We start from the raw sequence: 19,038 nt of genomic DNA, 5'->3' as shown, positions 1-19,038 counted from the left end.
TCTTCCAGTCTCGACTCAACGAACAGCTGGAAGCGACAAAATATATTTCAGCATACTGTAGCCTTATGTACACTTATGTGCCATGTGTAGGTGTTACAAAATGCTTAAGTTTTAAAATGTTGTTATTATAACAGCAACAAAATCAATCGTAAGTAAATACAAAAGCCGCACTAATTGGCCAATAAAGCAAGTGCTTTCCCAGCCAACTTCCTACGACAGCAAAAAATCGCTTGCGACACCTACTTGTACACGCCACTTTGTCACTTGGCGAGAAAACTTTTTAGATTCAACCTCAAACACTCAGTAGCACACTACCGCCACTTTTTCGCTTTTCGCCGCCCCTTCTGCCGAGCATCACTGAATTTCATAACAATAGAACATCGCTCTTTTCGTCTTTTTCGCATTTTAGTGCGACACAATGCATTTTAAAGTTAATAAGTTATGGTTATTACGTTAAATTGTGCAACAGATAGGTACCCGCTGTTCAAAGACAATGGTTTTTGATATGGCTTTTCTCCAATATTATGTTATGAGAAAATTTTAATTTTATAAAATATATTTTATGCAGAAGTTTTTTTAACTTTCTGAACTATCCAGTTTTTATAGAAGATACCTTTTAAGTATGCATTATAAAGACAATGCATCTAAACATTATGTAAGTACCTGTAATGTACCCCACACTATTGAAATTTCTTTGGAAATCGGGTAAAAGTTCTAAGTCATCCGTCGAACAATTTTTTTTATCATCAAGCTGAAAACACGGCTGTCTGTACCTCATTCAAACAAAATCTTGGGTTTGCGCGATTGGCTCTAAGCCACATGTACCTACCTATGTAAACCCTTCTATTGTAAGCCATGGTACTTCTGGGCTAAAAGAAGCTATCAGATATTAAAAAAAAAATCACAACAATAGTTGCGAGCCTACAATTAGGAGTATCAAAGTTTAAACTTTAAATTGCTGCGATTTGTACACATATTTACAAATAATCGCGCCTTACCCTCCATACATATCGGGTGTGTCGTACCAAATCACATTAAATTAAATACGTTAATATACTGGTTAATTCATGTCGATTAGCACAAAGAAAAAAATAAAATACCTAGGTAAAAATAAAAATATCCAAAAATTATAACACCATAGGAGTCAGTCATTACAAACAACTGAACGTCTCCCTTGAAAACCGACAGCTGTCAACTGGTCATAATATTCCTGTGCTTTACACATGATGTTGTAAATTATGAAAACGAAAAATGACTCCTGTGGCCACCACTGAATGGATTAGGTTATTTTTTTATTTACAATTCGCCTTAGAATATCGTAAAGTATAATGTGATAGGTTTTAATATGATTAGGTACGACACTCCCGATATGAAGGTGCTTCACGGAGACGCCAATAACTGTCATCTGTCCACCCGTGACCACGGTAGGTTGCAATTCGGTCGAAACGCAGGGAAAATCGGTATCGCAGCTTTAGGTCTATTGATAGCGATTCATCATCCTCCGAGCCTTTTCCCAATCATGTCGGGGTCGGTTTCCAGTCTAACCGGATTCAGCTGAGTACCAGTGCTTTACAAGAAGCGACTGCCTATCTGACCTCCTCAACCCAGTTACCCGGGCAACCCGATACCCCTTGGTTAGACTGGTGTCAGACTTACTGGCTTCTGACTACCCGTAACGACTGCCAAGGATGTTCAATGACAGCCGGGACCTACAGTTTAACGTGCCATCCGAAACACAGTCAATGGTGTCTAAGATATACTTAGAAAGTACATACAAACTTAGAAAAGTTGCATTGGTACTTGCCTGACCTGGGATCGAACCCGCGCCCTCATACTTAAGAGGTTGGTCCTTTACCCACTAGGCCACCACGACTTTTTCTATTGATAGCGATTAAATCCCGATTATTTATAAATACAATTAGGCGAATAAACAAATTATTTTCTACTAAGCCGTAGGAGATTAAATTGTTTTTTTAATTTTATAATTGATTTATTTTAGTTAATTAGTTGTTTTCAAAGTTCTTCCCACTCTTTTATCTTAAAATACGTCTTCTGCCCACAGTAAGTAGGAGGTTTTATCTTTATTTTCTCGTCAGATAAATTTAAGTACCGCCTTCTATCGTAGGTACCCCATGCTCTTACTAATTAGTCGAGTTGCTCTAAACTTCAGGGGATTTTTTCAAGAACGGCGACCAAATAACAGTATCTATTAGGTATTTTTTATCGCCTGTAACAATAGCCAAGAATAAAAAAGGCCTTGAAACGCAGGCAGGTACCTATCTACCTAAAGACAGTTATATACCTACAAAACTAGACTGACAAACTGACAAACACTGACGTCAAAGCCTTAATTTGATTTTTAGAACCACGATACATCTATTGTACCCCATAGAATAATCAAATAAACAATATGCGAACTAACTCGATTGAACGATAAAAAAAACCGCCCAAATCTAGGTGTATAATTAAAATTCGTTCAAAGTTCGCGAGTAAACTGTGACCTTAACCTTTCGGCGCCTGGCGGGGTTACCCACAAACGTTATAGGTACCTACCTACCTAGTCGACTTTGTCAAGCTATTGCCATGCTAAGCTATGGGCTTACCTGAGTACCTACCTACTTAGCAGACTAGATTTGATGTTGAAAATTATGCAACATGTTGTTTCTATTAACAGCTTACACTGACAGTTTCGTTCGAATTAGTTTCTAAAGCACTCTGTTATCTCGCTTGTAGAAATATTGAAACCAAGCTTTAAACCAATATACCTAATTGGTAGTGCTTTTATGAGTGAGGTAGTAATAAAAAGCTGACTGTGAATGTAGATACCGACCTAGATTAGGTAGGCGACCTTTATCTGGTTCTGTTTAGAATAGAAAACATCACAAATCAGTATCTTCACGTAGTCTAATCTAAAACGTCGTTGTCAAAGGCTTTACAAGTAAGCACCTGCACTGCTTTAACAATTAGTCTTGTGATGACCGAATGTAACATTCAATAAATAACCATGATGCCCTCATAGTTACCCCTGGGGGTATCACGGGAACTTTTGTAAGAACCCGTTGCACTTCTAGTCCTCGAGTCCATACAATGTACCAGGGTAGATGGGGCAAGTCATAGGTAGGTATTGAGTGTTCCAGGAGTGTCAAGGGTAGCGTAGTCACAGAATGGAAATGAAAGTACCTAAGTGATAAGTAGTTGTCTTACTGATTATAATTTGTAACTCCTAAAGCGAATATTTTCAGCGTGACATTTTCCTTAGGCATATAATTTCTTCCCTAGTAAAAGTACTCTTTTACAATTATACCTACTAATTAATGATTGTATATTATCCTTTTAAAGGTAAGGGTTCTACAGAACGCCCTTTTATGAATAGCTTCATGTAGGTGTACCTAAGTACCCACCTATTCTTTGTTACAAAACAGAAAATAAAATATATATAATTTTTATTGCTTTAGTATTTATATTTGAGTACAATAGTTTCATAAAGAACGCGTGTTCAGTACAGTGTCGCATTGTTCTCCACCTCCCACTGCCCCCTCGCGTCCTTCAGTCACGATCCTAATCCAGCTCCGACGTGCATTCGAAGGCTGCTCAAAATTATCATAGTTAGCTATGTTAACTTAATTGAACACTAACGTCGAGTGCTTTATATTTATAAAACTAATGGACACGTGGTTATTAAAAACCTGATCAAAGGTAGTCAAGTAATCAGACACTTTATTTAGGAATATTAAACAATGGATAGGACCATGCCACCGTAAAGCCTTTTGTTCAAGCGATCTTAACAGTGGATACTTACTTATAACTACTATAATTACTATTTCGTCACAAACCTGATTATTAGCAGAGCAGGCCAAAGGATGAAACATGATTCGACCGCGACCATTTGTCGACCGCAAATTGTCATCGAATACGATCACGTTCACACATCTAAAAACTAGATCAACAGTAGGTAAGACAGATGTTTTTCTAGATGTACGATCTTGGCAGCTATGTCTGTCTAGATAATTTATTTATCCATTACAAATTCGTAGCCATCCTCCACGAAATACCTTAATTAAGAGGATACTGAAAGGTATCGTAGCTGAGATCAGTTGATCTTCAAAAACCTCTGCACTCAATCTCGATATCTGCTTAATCAAATTCCTAATTACCTAAAATAATAGCTAGGTACCTATTTCTTCCGTCATCATCGGAGGCGCTACGAACGGTATTTTGTTTGCGATTGTAAAAAAACAAATTGCCTTGTTCAGGCATCGACCCGAGACTTTGAAGTACGTAGTTTATGTGCTGATTCAAATTATGCAACTTACTCAGAAAACTCCACGATAATACCTACCAAAGTTTATGATGGGAATTGGGAATGTACCTTATTTTTGCAAAAATGTAGGCATGACATGTCGAAGAAGCCCATTTGAAGCACGACGTGTCCATTCCTTGCCTGCCTTAAAATTATAGAACGAAGATATTTAGGAAATGGCTGGAAATTCGATGACCGCCGTTTGTGAGTGCCTTTAATAGGTCAGTCAGATGGGTCTTGTCTAGATTCCGAGGGAATTTTTCTAATGGAACATTTGAAATGTACGCAAAAGCACTACTTCTTTATTAAGACGCGGCTGTTTTTTCATGAACAATGAATTCTTAAGCATATTGATTGTAAATTCAAAAGATTAGAAAATGATGCAAGATTTACCTACCTACCAACCTACAAATATACGTTGATGTGAATTGTTGAATAAATTATTTTTAAATGGGGTTTTTATTTAAATAGTCTTATAACAGTCATGTCATAAGCTCCAACAAAAAATAGGATTGTACCTAATTATTACCTAAGTATAAAAATGTCGGCTTTCAAAACCACTGATAAAGACGTCGAATTTGAAAATCACCAAACTCAAATGTAAGTCCTTCGCAGCTAGAAGCGAATTATAATGTTAAATTAATTATTATTCAAAGGCTGTCCTCAGCAACCTATTGGGAGCGTGAAGCGTGCACGACAGCAACGCCATCTAGCACTTGTAACATTCTGCTACTGTGTCAAATAAAAAGTATAATGTAGGTATTTTTATAACACGATATAGTAAAATTACTTATAAATTAAGTAGGTACCTAGTTGCTTTATAGAAGTAATGGAACCTCCCAATATCCACATAGGTATCTACTTCGGATACCGACATTTATGTAATAAGGTAGGTACCCACGTTTAAGAAAAAACATTTTACTTATATCGTTTAGATGACTATTTGTGAAGTAAGAACCTCAGGTAAGAACATATTAATTTTAAATCTAAGTACCTATTCTTTAACTAGCATGCTAAAACAAATTGCCGGGAAAAAGCCATCGCCACTCTTCAAGTATAAACCTAATGTCACAAATAGGAACTTTCATCAAGTTCGTACGTTTATAGTTCACTTTACAAGTCATACTGAATAGATGGCGCCGCAGTTACTTGCAGAACTTGATACCGCAACCCTGCAATAGATGGCGTTAGTGGCATTACAGGGAACAGGTTGAAATGGTAGCTCAAACAAACACCTGGTGAACGAAGATCATCACATCATGTTCTTTAAGATTCAGACGATTCGACAGACTCGGTGCACACAAATGTACGAGGTTTTATAAATAATTTGAATTCCTTAATTGTAGACAATTCGATTCGTTCGCTGTTTTTGGGCCCTATATATGGTTTGCCACTGGTTAGATAGGTAGGTACTTACTTAGCTTTGAAATGGCGCTTATAACGTCTAACAACAACATTACCTACAGCTGACTAACTGGCTGTTCAAGCGCTTCCAGCACAAAGTAGCCCTAGTTATGTTCTTTCTTGGTTCTCACAACCAATTACTAATCTGAATGTACCCAGATCCCTACTCATTTAGTTATACTCAGTTCTCTGTATATATTTAGTTATTGCAGAAAGGCAGAAAATGGGATAACAAAAGTTTATGAACCAAGTAAGACCACGGAAATAAAATCAAAACATGTGGAATATTCCCATTTTCCATTCAACACTTCGAGGTTTTACATCGATTCGAGGTAGGGCTGCCATCCGTCCGGGTTTCCCCGGATTTGTCCTCGTTTGGAGGCCGTCCGGGGGCCGTCCGGGCGGGGTTTCAAGAAGTGTCCGGGGAAAACCCGGACACTTTTCACGTAAGGAAGCACCTCATTGAATTTAAGTATATGTTAATAGTAAATGGATTACAAATTAGGTATTATTTTGTTTAAAAAAAAATCGTTTTCGTTCGGGAAAAAATGCGATTTACGCCAAATGTCCGGGTTTTTTTTAATGTTTGTCCGGGTTTGGCGAAATTCGAGATGGCAGCCCTAATTCGAGGAAACCATTTTACGCATAGTTAAAAAAATTACCTATATACCTTCCGCTTTAATCTAGGTACATCCAATTATCTATTCTAAATCGGGTCAGTCGGAGCAAACAAACTCAAATTCGCATTTGAAATATTTTGTTGAGACGGTAAAATAATAATTAAGTAGCTCGCCAGCGGCGTATGAAATCATTTTATTTCAAACTTCCTATGTAGAAAACCATATGGTAGATATTTTATTATAGTAGGTATGCAATAGGCGACGCGACGTGGCGATTCGTACCTATAACAATATTTGGATTTCCATTGATAAACATAACTGAAACTTAAAACACTAAATAAAGGTTTCTGTTTTTCTACCCACTTCCAAGTTCAAATGTTTTTTTTTTACCTACCTACATGAAATATTTTCTGTCATTCACTCATAGAACTCACCGATTATACGGGATGTCCGCGCCGGAGCTGGTGTTAGTACTTTCCCACGGCGGTTTCGACTGCTTCTGGAAACCAGCGCCTCCACCAGCGAACATGGTGAACACAAACACCCACAGAAACCACAGCACTGCACTCCTCACACCAACATAATTGTATCACAAAACACTTCCAATGCAGGTTACCGATAACCCGACCATAACACCTAGTTAAAATCGCGTTTGTTTATATCGCTCGCGTATTTTCTTTCTCTGGAGCGTCCGCTGCGTCGGCGAGCGCTCTCTCGCAAACGTTATCTTAAAATATTTTCAGAGTGCGTAAAGTATTCCTGGATTACGGAGCGCGTCCTACCGACGTGTCTGCGACTGCTGAGTTTTATTTTTACACTGGACAGTTTTTCTCCTCACATTTGCGTAATTACTAAAACCCACGGTTTAATAAGTGGACAATTATATTACAGCTTTATATTTACCATAACGCGGTGAGAAATAGGATGAAGGATGATAATTATAAACTTTTACGATCGTCGTCTACAGTTTTCGCGCCATACGTCGTCTACTAGGTCAATGCCGGGGCTAAATAGCCAGACTATGAATCGAATATGAAATTGGATTACGGGTTTCGGTTACGAGAAAATTGTAACATTCAGCACAATTATTGATATTTACGCATTTAGATGGCTTACATCCTACGATTCGGTAAATAGACTTAAGTAGGACTAGGTAAGTAGGTAGGTATAGTATACATAGATGTATAATAGTATGTCCCTGACATTCATCAGTTTGTTTGGGTGTGTCAGTGGAACCCGCCTAATGTAAACTGAAATAACTATTTTAGTTTCTGTGAATATCACGATGGTATCTTACGGTCTCCAGATTTTTGACGTTATCAGCAAACTAGTAATATTTTAGTTTTAAGTTACTTACCTAGCTGCTTGCCCTGGCTTATTCTTAGTTTTTTTGTATTCCTAATTATGCGATGAGTTACAGTCATGAATCTGTTTTGATAGGCAAAAACCTTAAGAGTTTTTCCGGCATCCACGTCTATGAGTTAATATATATCTCAACTATCTTAAATACGTGCCTACGGTAGGTAAAGCTGATAAAATATGCATATTAAATTTAATATGCATACCTATTTTAATCGAACGGTGGGATATCAATAAAAAATATGATTTGATACTGCGCAGCCAATCAGCCAACAATGGATTCTTCAAGATATATCGCTCGTAACATTTGTTGCCACCACCTCCATACCAATGTTCTACCACCTAGGTACCTACATACACTGGGCTACGGGTTGTAAGTAATTTTCTCTACTTACAACGCTGTTATAGGGAACATGGAGAAAAAGACTTCAGATTAGGGGAAGTCTCCTAAACTTACAAGGCAGGCACCTTAACTGGCTACGCACTCATACGTCTTCTTGGGAACCCATACATTTTTTTCACGTTAGTTTACTCGCACCTATCTGAGCGTTTTTTCACGCTTACCGTACGTATACTTACCGACCTAGAAGAAGGCGCCTGACCTACCTGCCTTGCATCTCCGCTCATCTCAATGTCAGACTAACCGTTTTCCCGCGGTTTCACCCACGTCCCGTAGGACCTACTGCCGTACCGGGATATAATATAGCCAATAATAAAATTAGCGCACGACGAAAATGATTGAAAAGAAAAACAAATGAGAAACTTTCTGTGTAAGATTTATTTCAGAAAAAAATATATTTCAGTACTTTGATTCTGATTTACGAACATTTCACAAAATATTGATGCGACACAATTTGAATTATTTTATAATAAAACGGAATGTACAACAATTGACCCTGTGGTGCCTTTATGAAATTTTTACTATTTTCAGTACTCAGTCCCCGTATTGGTTGATTCGTGTAGTGAATAAAAGATATTCAAAATAGTTATTGCAAAAAATTAACACTAATAAATAAAAAGTACACAAAAATAATTTTCAATTTGGTGCTTTATATCTGTACATAGTAAGGTTGAGCTGGGAAGAACTAATTAGCGCATTTACACGATAACAAGGGGGCTGTTTTATTTATAATTACCTATGTATGTATTGGAAGATAGATTTTATTAATTCAAATTTCGGTATACCTACAGACTGACAACATCACTACTCTCTGGTTCAATAGTGTAAGTTTTATCTTCTGCGTGGCCATCTTTTTTTTCCACTTTGCCGTCATTTACATCAAAAGTTATCACTTTATTAGTGTTAATATGTTTGTTGTCTTCTGGAGCGATTTCTATGTTATTGGTAATTAATTTAGCCGTGCGCAATCGCCATTCGTCGACTATCAGTAGATGCTTTTTTAGATCCCAACCTAAAAAAAAAAATCATTTAAGTGCACCTGTCGAATATTGTTATAATAAAAACTACTACTATTGATTATAATTATCACAAAAACAGATATATCTTACCAACTCGTTCAAGGCCGGCTTTTATTATAGGCCACTCTTTTTCTACAATTTTATTCAGATAACTCATGAGTTCTAAGGAAGGTTCATGAGAAAATTTATTGCATGGCGACTCCATTGGTTCTTTAGTCCAGTCAGCTTGTCGCAAAGCTTCACAAATTATTGGAAAAGGTTTTAAAACATTGTCTGGGTTATCATAAATGGTCTGTAAGTAAAAAAATACGTTAGGAAGGTGACACAAAATTTTAAGTTAGGTATATAAATAAAATAAAAATAATGTTTCTAATACGTACCAAAGGAAACTCATTTATTGCGCAAATAACAATACCGAACAGTATAGCATGAAAATAAGAACACAATATGCTGTCAGTCCTAGCAGAATCTCGAAGGAATATGTATATATCATTTGTGTAGAGGCATGGCACTATAATATAGTTAGTGTTCTCGTAAACCTCTTGCAAACTTCGCATATGATCAGCCTTTGGGTTTCTTTTCGCTAATTCCTTCATTGAGCAACCGATTTTAATACGGAAACCGCACAAAGCCTTGACTGAAAAAAAAAAAGTTAATACCTATTGATTATTGTCAACTTTCAAGACCATATCTGCATTTCAGCTTGTCTAATATCTTGACCTAATCCAGTAGAAACTGGTTCATTAGAAGTGCATATGACAAAAATTCTAGAATGTAAATTACCTAAAAGGCCGGAACCAACTGTGCCAAACAGCACGACTGGCTCATTTCTGTTAACGGTACAAGGTTTAGCGATGGCCTCCTCTCTCAAATATGTGTCGACAATATTCAAAAATCTTGGTTCATTCAAAGTTCTTAGGCAAACTGATCTCACAGCCAAGTAGTTGAAAATTATGTGCAATATCATCATTATTATGAAGATTGTAAGGGACCCCCTGCAAAAAACAATTGTTATAGTAATTTTTTGTTGAATAAACTAATGGCTGTTTCATGCAGCTTCACTCTCATGTTAGGTCTACGCGAAACTGCATGCTATTACTGGAAAAGAATATTGGTAAACTTTTCAATCATGTATTTGCCAACAGCGATAGACAGCCACTAATGTCAAATAAATTATAGAAAAGAAAAACGTTCACACCCAAAGGCCGTGATAATTAAAAGCGCAGTTAGGGAAGCGATAAGATTAACAGCTGTTTCTTGTGCAGAATCTTTTGCAGTCACATCTGCTAGGTTGCCTCTTACAGCATGATGTTGCGTCATAGCAGCTCTAGTCGCACCACCTGCGAATATAACAATTGGATACTGTATTTTGTTAAAAAAAGCATTCTTATTAAGTCTTCACAGGACTTTCAGGCTTTTATTTCAATTGAACTGTGAGAAACAATCGCCTGTTACACCAAATATGAAATATTTATGGTCATTTTGAGAGTTCAGTGATATTTTTTATTACTTCCTAATTTCGTAAAATCACGTTTTTTAGTTCTATGTAAATTAAAAAAACAGTGCAATATAAACCATTAGCACTGTTTAATTCAACAAAGAAAGACAACAAAGAAATAAAGTTTCTTTGTCTCTCTGCACTGCTATAGTGCTATACAGTTAAAAAGTACACAAGGAGGTAAGGTTGAGCTCTTACTGCTCAGCATAGTCTAACTTCAGACTCACAAGATTTAGAATAAATAGAAGACTGCATTAACTTAAAATGTATTGTAGACATACCTGCAACTCCAACAATAGCCTTCATTACAGTGCTAGCACACAGCACCAAAGTGGTGTAATTTTTAAAGGCAGGCAAGGCTAATTCCATGCACATGGCTGCATCATTGAGAGTGTCTGCATACAGTCTCCACTTCTTGCTGTATGCGTCTAGGTAGCTCCTGCAACAAGAATGAAAAGAAATATCCTAAATAAGGTACATTTTTCTAATTCTCAAATGAATTAAAGATCTTTGGCTGTTATAATTGCTCTAGCATTGGCTTAAGTGGTGTATAAAATAACATATAAAAAACTGCTTTCACACTGATACTTTATTTACAAAATTAAAGCAGAATTTATATATACTTAGAATTAGAATACTTAGGTTAATCAATGATATTTAGGTTGATTTCACAGATGTTCTTTACCGTTTTTAGTAAAAAAATCTCTTACCCATGGCTGTATGCAAAGAATATCTTCCCTAAATGACCGCAGCCATCTTTAAGAACCCATGTGACAGTGGCAGCAAGGGGTGTTGCACTGGTGTCTCCTACGCCCACACCTCTCAATACCTCTTGTGTTGCAAGAATACCTATAAATAAAGATGACATCATTGATTCTCTAAAGCTAGTGTTTTGAAGCCTCGTGCACTCGTTATATGTAGTCTTTGGTAAAGAAAAATTATGGAATCTGACATAACTCAGAAATCCCTTACACTAGATACTAGGAAGGAGAAGGATCAGTGTCAATTCTGTGAGTTTGTTTACAAATTCAGTCAAGAGCTGTACAAGCTACCTTTATTATTAACTCCTTTCGCTACAGACTGGAATATAGCACAGCAATAGCATTGCATGCAGTGGCAATAATTCGCATTGTGCAAAGTAAATACAGGAACTTAAAGTAGAAAAAAGTGCCAGGTCGCATAGTGATAGAGAGAATAGCAACCAGGCATAAAACTGAGGAGTTTGGGTAACTGGTAACTCAGATAATCAACATTCTGATAAGTAATGTGCCACTGTATTTAAACTTACCAGTAATAGTGCTGCAGAAGGCTTGTGCCGTATCCCAAACTTGATAGTTAGTGTAATCCTTGCTTACACTTTTGGGATATCCTTGAGGCAGGAATACTCTTGTGAATAAGCTTGCAATTTCACTTTGATTCTCCTCGTCTACTATCACTACATTATTCTGGTCTGTAAAATACAAAATAACATGGTAATTTATCTAATATCCTTCAGAACTAGGTACCTAAAAGAAGGTAGATACTTGATCTACGTTTTGAAAACTACCATTAAGTACTTACCTGGTGGTTTAACATAAAACCTTTGCCTGTTAGCAGTTCCATAAATCTCTTTATAAATGATTTCACCCTCATGAATAGTGTACATTGTTTTCAACTAGATATTGTGTGTTCCAAGACAGACAGTAGCCGGTGGGTTAGGTGGCGGGTTTTGTAACCGTAAACAAGAATTAATGATGTGGAATATATTACGTGTACACTGTCTAGCGGTCAATTCTTAAGTCTTCGGTATATTTCTGTTACTCTGATATAAAGCATAATTAAATTTAAAAATCTCTATTGTATGAACATTGCAAATCCCTAATATACTTCTTTTACAGGGCCTCCAAGCTCGTATATGAATTTCAGTAATAGTTCACTAGCTGAAGTGGGCCAAACTAAGAGGAACCTACTGAATACTTCTGATGATGTTCACTGAAAGAGAATATTCGTCTAAACTAGACTAAAATGGAAAGCAGAAAGCCAACAATATGAGTACCACTCCAAACAAACAAACAATCGACTGGAAAATTGAAGTGGGTGGTGGACGTCGGAAGAGAGCAGAGGTGGCACTGGTGGGGGGAGGGGACCAACCAAACTATCAAAATGATATGACATTTCGACATTTCGTATCACAATGACAAGAATGACAGGCTCAGAACCACAGAATAATAATAAAACATGGCCAAGGCCGGCCACCTCAGCGGCCTTATACAACCAGACAATGTTTTTCTGAATTCATTCTGAAATATTCAAAATACTCAGTAATCACGCTTGCAGCGTTTTTTTCAGAATGTTAATAGTAAACGCGCGTATATCACAAAATAAATACGCACATGGCAAAGTTTTTTAAGTAAAAGTTTTTTTTAATTTATAATCTGTGATTCAAAAGTTATAAATCTTTGTAAAAAAAATTGTTGTTTCGGTAAAACTCTATGTAAAACTTGAGGATAATTTTCAAAAAAATAAGGAGAAAAGTATATGGACGTGATTATTATTTGTTAGTAAACGCTTTAGCATTCCAATCCTCCCATATCCACTGAATTGGAGTAAATGCGGGTTTTTGTAATATTTTCCTGATGCTAAATTGCGACAAAAATGTACATCCGCACTTGTGTTTTGATTTAATGTAAGATGTAAGTTTGCATAGTGTTACAGTGCAGGCACTGATAATGGCACTGAAATCAGAGACGACCTGTGTAGACGACAGACTTGGTTTAAGAGTAGAAGGTGATCTCGGGGATTTTCAAATCGTCGAAGAAAAGAGTGATAGTGAAGATGATGACAAGACATACAGTAGTTCAAGGACAGTCGACACTCTTGATACCATTCCATCGAGTCTGGTGAGACCCAGCAATTCTCCTATTTGTGGTAATGTGGCTGTAACAAATTCTGAAAACATTGTGATAGGAAACAACACTTATTTCAATGGTCCAGTAGTAATCAAGCAAGTAATCCAAAACGCTTCCGGACTGGAGAATCCTTCGTATGTGAAATCGGAAAATGAGGATACTGTGCCAGAACAAAAATATCAAGAGCATTCAAAAAATGATAAAGGTAATAACTTGCTGGAACTACATACTATTGTATTGATTGTAGGCACATGACTTGCTAAATGCATTGTTTCTCATTGGTAGTTTTTACAACATTTCTGGTTGTCTTGTCTAACACTATCTGTTCTCTGTGGCTCAACCAGTTACTAAGTGCATCTGGATGAATATGGCACCCTGCACCTGAATGAATATTAGCTTATGTAATATCAATAGTGGAAGAAGTCAATAGCCGAAGAAAGGTCTTGACAATTTGTGTAGCAAATTTAATTTAAAGCGTTTCAGTTTTGGCATGAAAGATGCAGATACTCTGACATTATCTTTATGATTAATATCAATATCACAGATTGTCCCTCCACTTATTCTATAATACAGAATCAAAATTTAACCTTCTTGTAGCTGCTCATATTGTTGAATTGAAACAAAAAAATCTTTATAAAGTAGTGAACAATAATTGACCTAGTGGTGATAATTAAAGATTACTGTGCATTCGGATAAACTATTAATATATTAATCTATTCTTTTCCTAAAAAATTATTCACTTATTTTTTTTTATTCTTTACAGCTGTCAGACAGTTTCACTTAAGGAAATGGCATAAAATTACTTTTTCAGCAGTATGTATAGTAATACTAGGTGGAATTTTTGCAATATTGTCAGTAATACTTACCAACTCCAGTCAAGATGATAGTTCGTCGGGAACCGATGAGAACTCATCTAGCAATAGTGGTAAGTACCAATATGTAACCTAAGGTTCTTCATCAATCTGCCTAACCTTTTCCTAACTATGTTGGGTTTGGCTTCCCGTCTCACCAAACTGCAGTGGGGTACCAGGACGCCGCTGCATTTGGTGTCAAAGCTATCTGAACTCATCAACCCAGTTACCTCAGCAACCACAATACCTCCTGACTTTCTAGTTCTAAGTTCTAATCACTATCTTTTATATCACAATGCACTATAATATTGAGTAACTAATTACAATAAATTACTCTTTTGTCTTCCAATGTCACACATTAAACAAAAATATTTTGAAATTTTGGATGTAAATGGTCAAAAAGAAGCAAAATATTGCAAATTATTCATTTCTGTTCTTGCCAGTATACTGATGCATTGAATTGCTTCAACAAATAGTTACAAAATTTGCAGATAGTTACCCATGGTTACCATGTTACACATTGTTAGTTATTGTGTGTGACACACACAGTGTATTTTATAAATTGTCCCCTTTATGGAAATTAAAAAGGTCAGCAATAAAATTTAATATAACAATAAGTTATTTTTAACTCTGACTCATTGGGTTCAATGGATGGGGAGTCCCTTAATAATGTTATATCATACATAAAATGGAATAAGTAATAAACAAGGACCAAATATTAATCTGATAAAGAGTATACCTATTCTATATACTATTGACATTGAACACTATTATCCAGGCTAAAAGTTAGATTTTTTTTTCATCAAGCATTCATGACACATAAATTCTATTATCATTTTCAGACAACACAAAGGTGGTGGGATTGTTCTATGAAAACTTAAACTTAATTATAGTTGCAATTATATTGACGCCTTTAACATTCCTGTTGATGTTTTATACATTACTAACATTGGATGGCTCTGGTGATAACAATGTGGTTGCGGATACCGCGAAGAGTAGAAAAAAGAGAGACTATGACGTCATACTTGATGATAACGATCCATACGCACAAAAAGGTATTATTATATAATTTCACACATTATATTTGTACTATATTATTATATACAATTATTTATTGGCATGAGTCATAGTACACTTTAGGCTCCTCGATTGCCATTGAGTTTTGATTTGTATTCAATCCCTGTTGTGTGTGTAATGTAGTGAATATAAATACAACTCGAATAGAATTATATTTTATTATATCTATTTATTCATCCACAAAATTTTGTATCGTGAAGAATATTATGAAAGAAACACAAATTCAAGTACCAAATGAGATAGTTTGGCCAGGACTGGGTGATTTCAATAAATCTAGTGTCAAATGTATACTATTAATATTGTGTCCAATTTTTTTTTACAGTGTCCTAACTTTTACTATGCTATGTTTCAGGTAACTCATTATTGATAGCACCGGATCATTTGAGGATAGTGTCTAGAACAGAATGGCTAGCTCAGCCTGTAGAAGACCCATTAGATAAAATCCGACAGCCCGTACCCTGGGTCATCATATCACATACTGCAACAGAAAGTTGCAAAACACAGGTGAGCACTGTGCATACATATTTTGCAAACTTATTAGATTAATTGCAAACCAGCCTCCCTTATTTATGTCACTAATATTTCAAAATGCGTACTTGAAGCCGGCCTTCGCCTCGAGGCCTATATGTCCTGCTTAAATACTTTTATTTAACAAGGTGCTCTAAAAATAAATGTTTCAAATTCCAGAGTGAATGCGTTTACCGCGTGCGTCTCATACAAATGTTCCACGTCGAGTCAAGAAAGTGGTCGGATATTGGGTACAACTTTCTCGTTGCGGGCGACGGCTCCGCGTACTTTGGTCGCGGTTGGGACTACATAGGCGCTCATACACTGGGCTATAACAAATATAGCATTGGGATCAGTTTCATTGGCACGTTCAATAATGATCCCCCACCTAAGAAGCAAATTGATGCTTGTTTAAAGCTGCTCAAAAGAGGAGTGGACACTGGAAAACTCGCAAAGGATTATAAACTGTTCGCTCACCGTCAATTAGCGTCCACTCTAAGCCCCGGCGACAAACTGTACGATATCATAAAAGAGTGGCCGCACTTTGTTAGTAATTTTTCAGACCCCTCGGAATTACTGCCGAATTATACTTGAATATTTAATGAATCTTTTTAATGTGAGATACACATTGTACATTCACATAATTGTAGATATGGATATGGTTTATTTTGAAATAAGTATCAAATTGTTATAAGTCTGTACCTATGAGATAGGTTTTCTTGCTATTGCGAATGTTTTAATGTTAAGCGAAATTCGAATAATTTTTCATTAGCTAAGCTATAATATTTATCAAAAACCTTATCCTCACTGACATTTATTTGGGGTATTATTTGACGTTATTCTATTTCCCATCCTGACTGGAAGACTGTGTTCTTCATATTCACTGATTTTTGTGATTACGCGTTATGTATGACTATCGCTGTTAATTTAGACACTTTGAATTGCTGAGCTGTTTACGACGTTGTTAGTAAACGTTGTATTTTTTATCGATCAAATAATTTTCTATTTCATTTATTATACTGCCCCTACAGTTACTAGACATTTTCTATGTAAGTGCTGTGTACTTCTTTAAGTGATTTATTCACCATAATGTGATGCATTTGTAACAACTTACGTTTGATTGTGTAGTGGATAAGTCGTTGAAGTACCTAATAAATAAATAGACCTGTAAATAGGTCATGTAGACTTTATTAAGTATTGCTCTGAAGTATACTCGGTGTAATCCTTATAAAGAGATTTTTTTCTTAGAACATACTGCCAGCCAAACTTGTGGCTACCATTTACCTTCCTACGATAGAGACATATCATAAAACAGTAAGTCCCCGTCATTCCTGTTAAAAAGTTAGCGATATTAGATTATGTATAAACTTTTGTCAAGATTTTCTAAAGAACTTTCTTGGCCGGCCGAATCTTATGTGTTTTGAACATCGTTTTTCTAATCATTTATTGATCTCAGAAACGAGCATCACAACAGTTATTGTATTTCTATACAAACATATTTTGAATGCTGTTATATAAATAAAAAAAGATTAAGGTGCTATTTACCTATAGAAGTAATATATTATGTACATAGTACGTGAACAAAAATGTAAAAAATATATACGTATTTTATTACTTTAAGTATTGTATGACAATATTCTGTGTGTGTGGTGCATATTAAAGATTATATTTTTATATATTTTTAATGAATGCGAATTGTTATCCAAAGCATTTATTTTTAGTAGATTAGTTTTTTTTTGTTTAAGTATCCATAGTAATGTCAGAATATTTTTATTATATACTCGTTTCTTGCCTTGATTCGTGTCGGATTTGGATTTTTATTGTAATAAGCACTTTTCAACCACTCGCTGTGATTATATTAACTGTTTCAATGCAGTAATTGGTTTATTATCGGTTTTTAATAAATTCTTATACATGCTCAACTTTGGTAAAAATTGTTGTATTAAACCAGTATTTTGTTGTACGTATGTAAAGTATTGGATTTGTATTATTTGTAGTATTGTACTGTTGAAAAGAAAAAAATAAAGTAATTGGTTGAATGGCAAAACTGAATAATGTATTTATTTATTGTTTAGTGTCTTGCAATTCGTCTACGTTGATTTCGCTCTTAAAAATTTCATGGAATTACATCAAATGCCTTGTGGAACGCAAAACTTCAGATTATTACTGACTTAAACGAGTTACTTTTTTCCTCCTGCTTCTTCCTGCATCCTCAGAATTTACTATTAGTGTTGCTATACTCTCGCGAGGATAGTCTCAGTCGAGGCGTTGTTTTGCACAACACTGGGTTGACTTATGCAAGTCAGAATTAGGTAACTCGGTGGAAAAAGGTTTCGGCTCGCTCCTGTTGTTTTGCAATCTTCGAAGCAATTCGGCTAGTGTTTTAATAATGGGTCAGAAAGACGTCTCGTCTCTGATATTTCCTTCTAAAGATCTCCCATCCGTGCCTTATTGCTCAAAAATATTATTAAAACTCATGAAATTGCCACACTGCCAAAACTGTATTTTTTATACACAGGCTCCGATTTAACGTACCCAGAATTTGTTTGTTCTCTATTGTATATTACTGTTACAATTTTAGTATATTATTTCCTCGTATGTATTACAAAATTATATCTACTATTTAACTTGGAAGTTAGTACCAAAGTTTTTCTGTGAATATAGTGATCTGTTTGATATCTTACGGAAAAGAACCAATCGAATTAAAAGTGACCTTTGTACCTAAATTGATACAAAAATTACAATAAAATTGTTTATAAAGTTTCATTACGTATTGTTATTTTTGTCCTAAATTCATCCTATGATTGTGTAATTATGTATTGGGAAAAGCTTGTATGAAGTTGTAAAAGTAGATTTTAGTGTCTAATTGAAAAATTGAGTAGTTTATAAATGTATGCCTAGACTAGGATAACGAACGAATAAACATGAGTCTATTCAGACAGAAGCTTGTTATTAAAAACCAGTTAATCGTACTAACACGAAACTAGTTTGCTGTTATTGTTAGTTTTTGTTGTGAATAATATATAAGCCACTAATCGATGTGGAGGCAAGGTTAAGCGTTTTTAATCATTGACAGTCATGAAATGACTGCGATATTTCATTAATTGATTATTAT

General features: G+C 35.6%; 3 protein-coding genes across 4 annotated transcripts in view; 1 reads left to right on the top strand and 2 right to left on the bottom strand.

Moving 5' to 3' along the window:
- The window catches only part of LOC110374605 (potassium voltage-gated channel protein Shaker), a 281,576-nt gene extending 274,570 nt beyond the window's left edge, over positions 1–7,006 (bottom strand). The window contains exon 1 of the mRNA XM_049838196.2: positions 6,759–7,006. Within this exon, the coding sequence (XP_049694153.2) occupies positions 6,759–6,853 (95 nt within the window). The 5' untranslated portion in view covers positions 6,854–7,006. The remainder of the gene's footprint in view (positions 1–6,758) is intronic.
- Positions 7,007–8,442: 1,436 nt separating this feature from the next.
- LOC110374598 (RUS family member 1) lies at positions 8,443–12,739 on the bottom strand. Its single transcript, XM_021332365.3, has 9 exons — positions 12,161–12,739; positions 11,889–12,050; positions 11,311–11,449; positions 10,882–11,039; positions 10,301–10,442; positions 9,886–10,097; positions 9,483–9,739; positions 9,193–9,394; positions 8,443–9,095 (listed from the first exon to the last, which is right to left on the bottom strand). Exons 1-9 carry the CDS (start codon positions 12,243–12,245, stop codon positions 8,869–8,871), a joined length of 1,584 nt encoding a protein of 527 aa, XP_021188040.3. The 5' UTR covers positions 12,246–12,739; the 3' UTR covers positions 8,443–8,868.
- A 280-nt stretch (positions 12,740–13,019) lies between these two features.
- On the top strand, positions 13,020–18,689 carry LOC110374599 (peptidoglycan-recognition protein LE). Of its 2 annotated transcripts, XM_021332366.3 has the most exons (5): positions 13,021–13,693; positions 14,252–14,413; positions 15,182–15,394; positions 15,769–15,920; positions 16,104–18,689. In XM_021332366.3, the coding sequence occupies exons 1-5, from the start codon at positions 13,309–13,311 to the stop codon at positions 16,515–16,517; spliced, it is 1,326 nt and encodes a 441-aa protein (XP_021188041.2). In that variant the 5' UTR covers positions 13,021–13,308; the 3' UTR covers positions 16,518–18,689. The 2 variants fall into 2 exon arrangements, with proteins under 2 accessions (XP_021188042.2, XP_021188041.2); XM_021332367.3 differs by lacking the exon at positions 15,182–15,394 and having other exon boundaries at positions 13,020–13,693.
- Positions 18,690–19,038: the final 349 nt, after the last annotated feature.

Source organism: Helicoverpa armigera, chromosome 1 (genome assembly GCF_030705265.1).
Source record: "Helicoverpa armigera isolate CAAS_96S chromosome 1, ASM3070526v1, whole genome shotgun sequence".
Lineage (NCBI taxonomy): Eukaryota > Metazoa > Arthropoda > Insecta > Lepidoptera > Noctuidae > Helicoverpa > Helicoverpa armigera.
The sequence above is the reverse complement of the archived record's forward strand: the minus strand, read 5'-3'. Positions and strand labels throughout refer to the sequence as shown.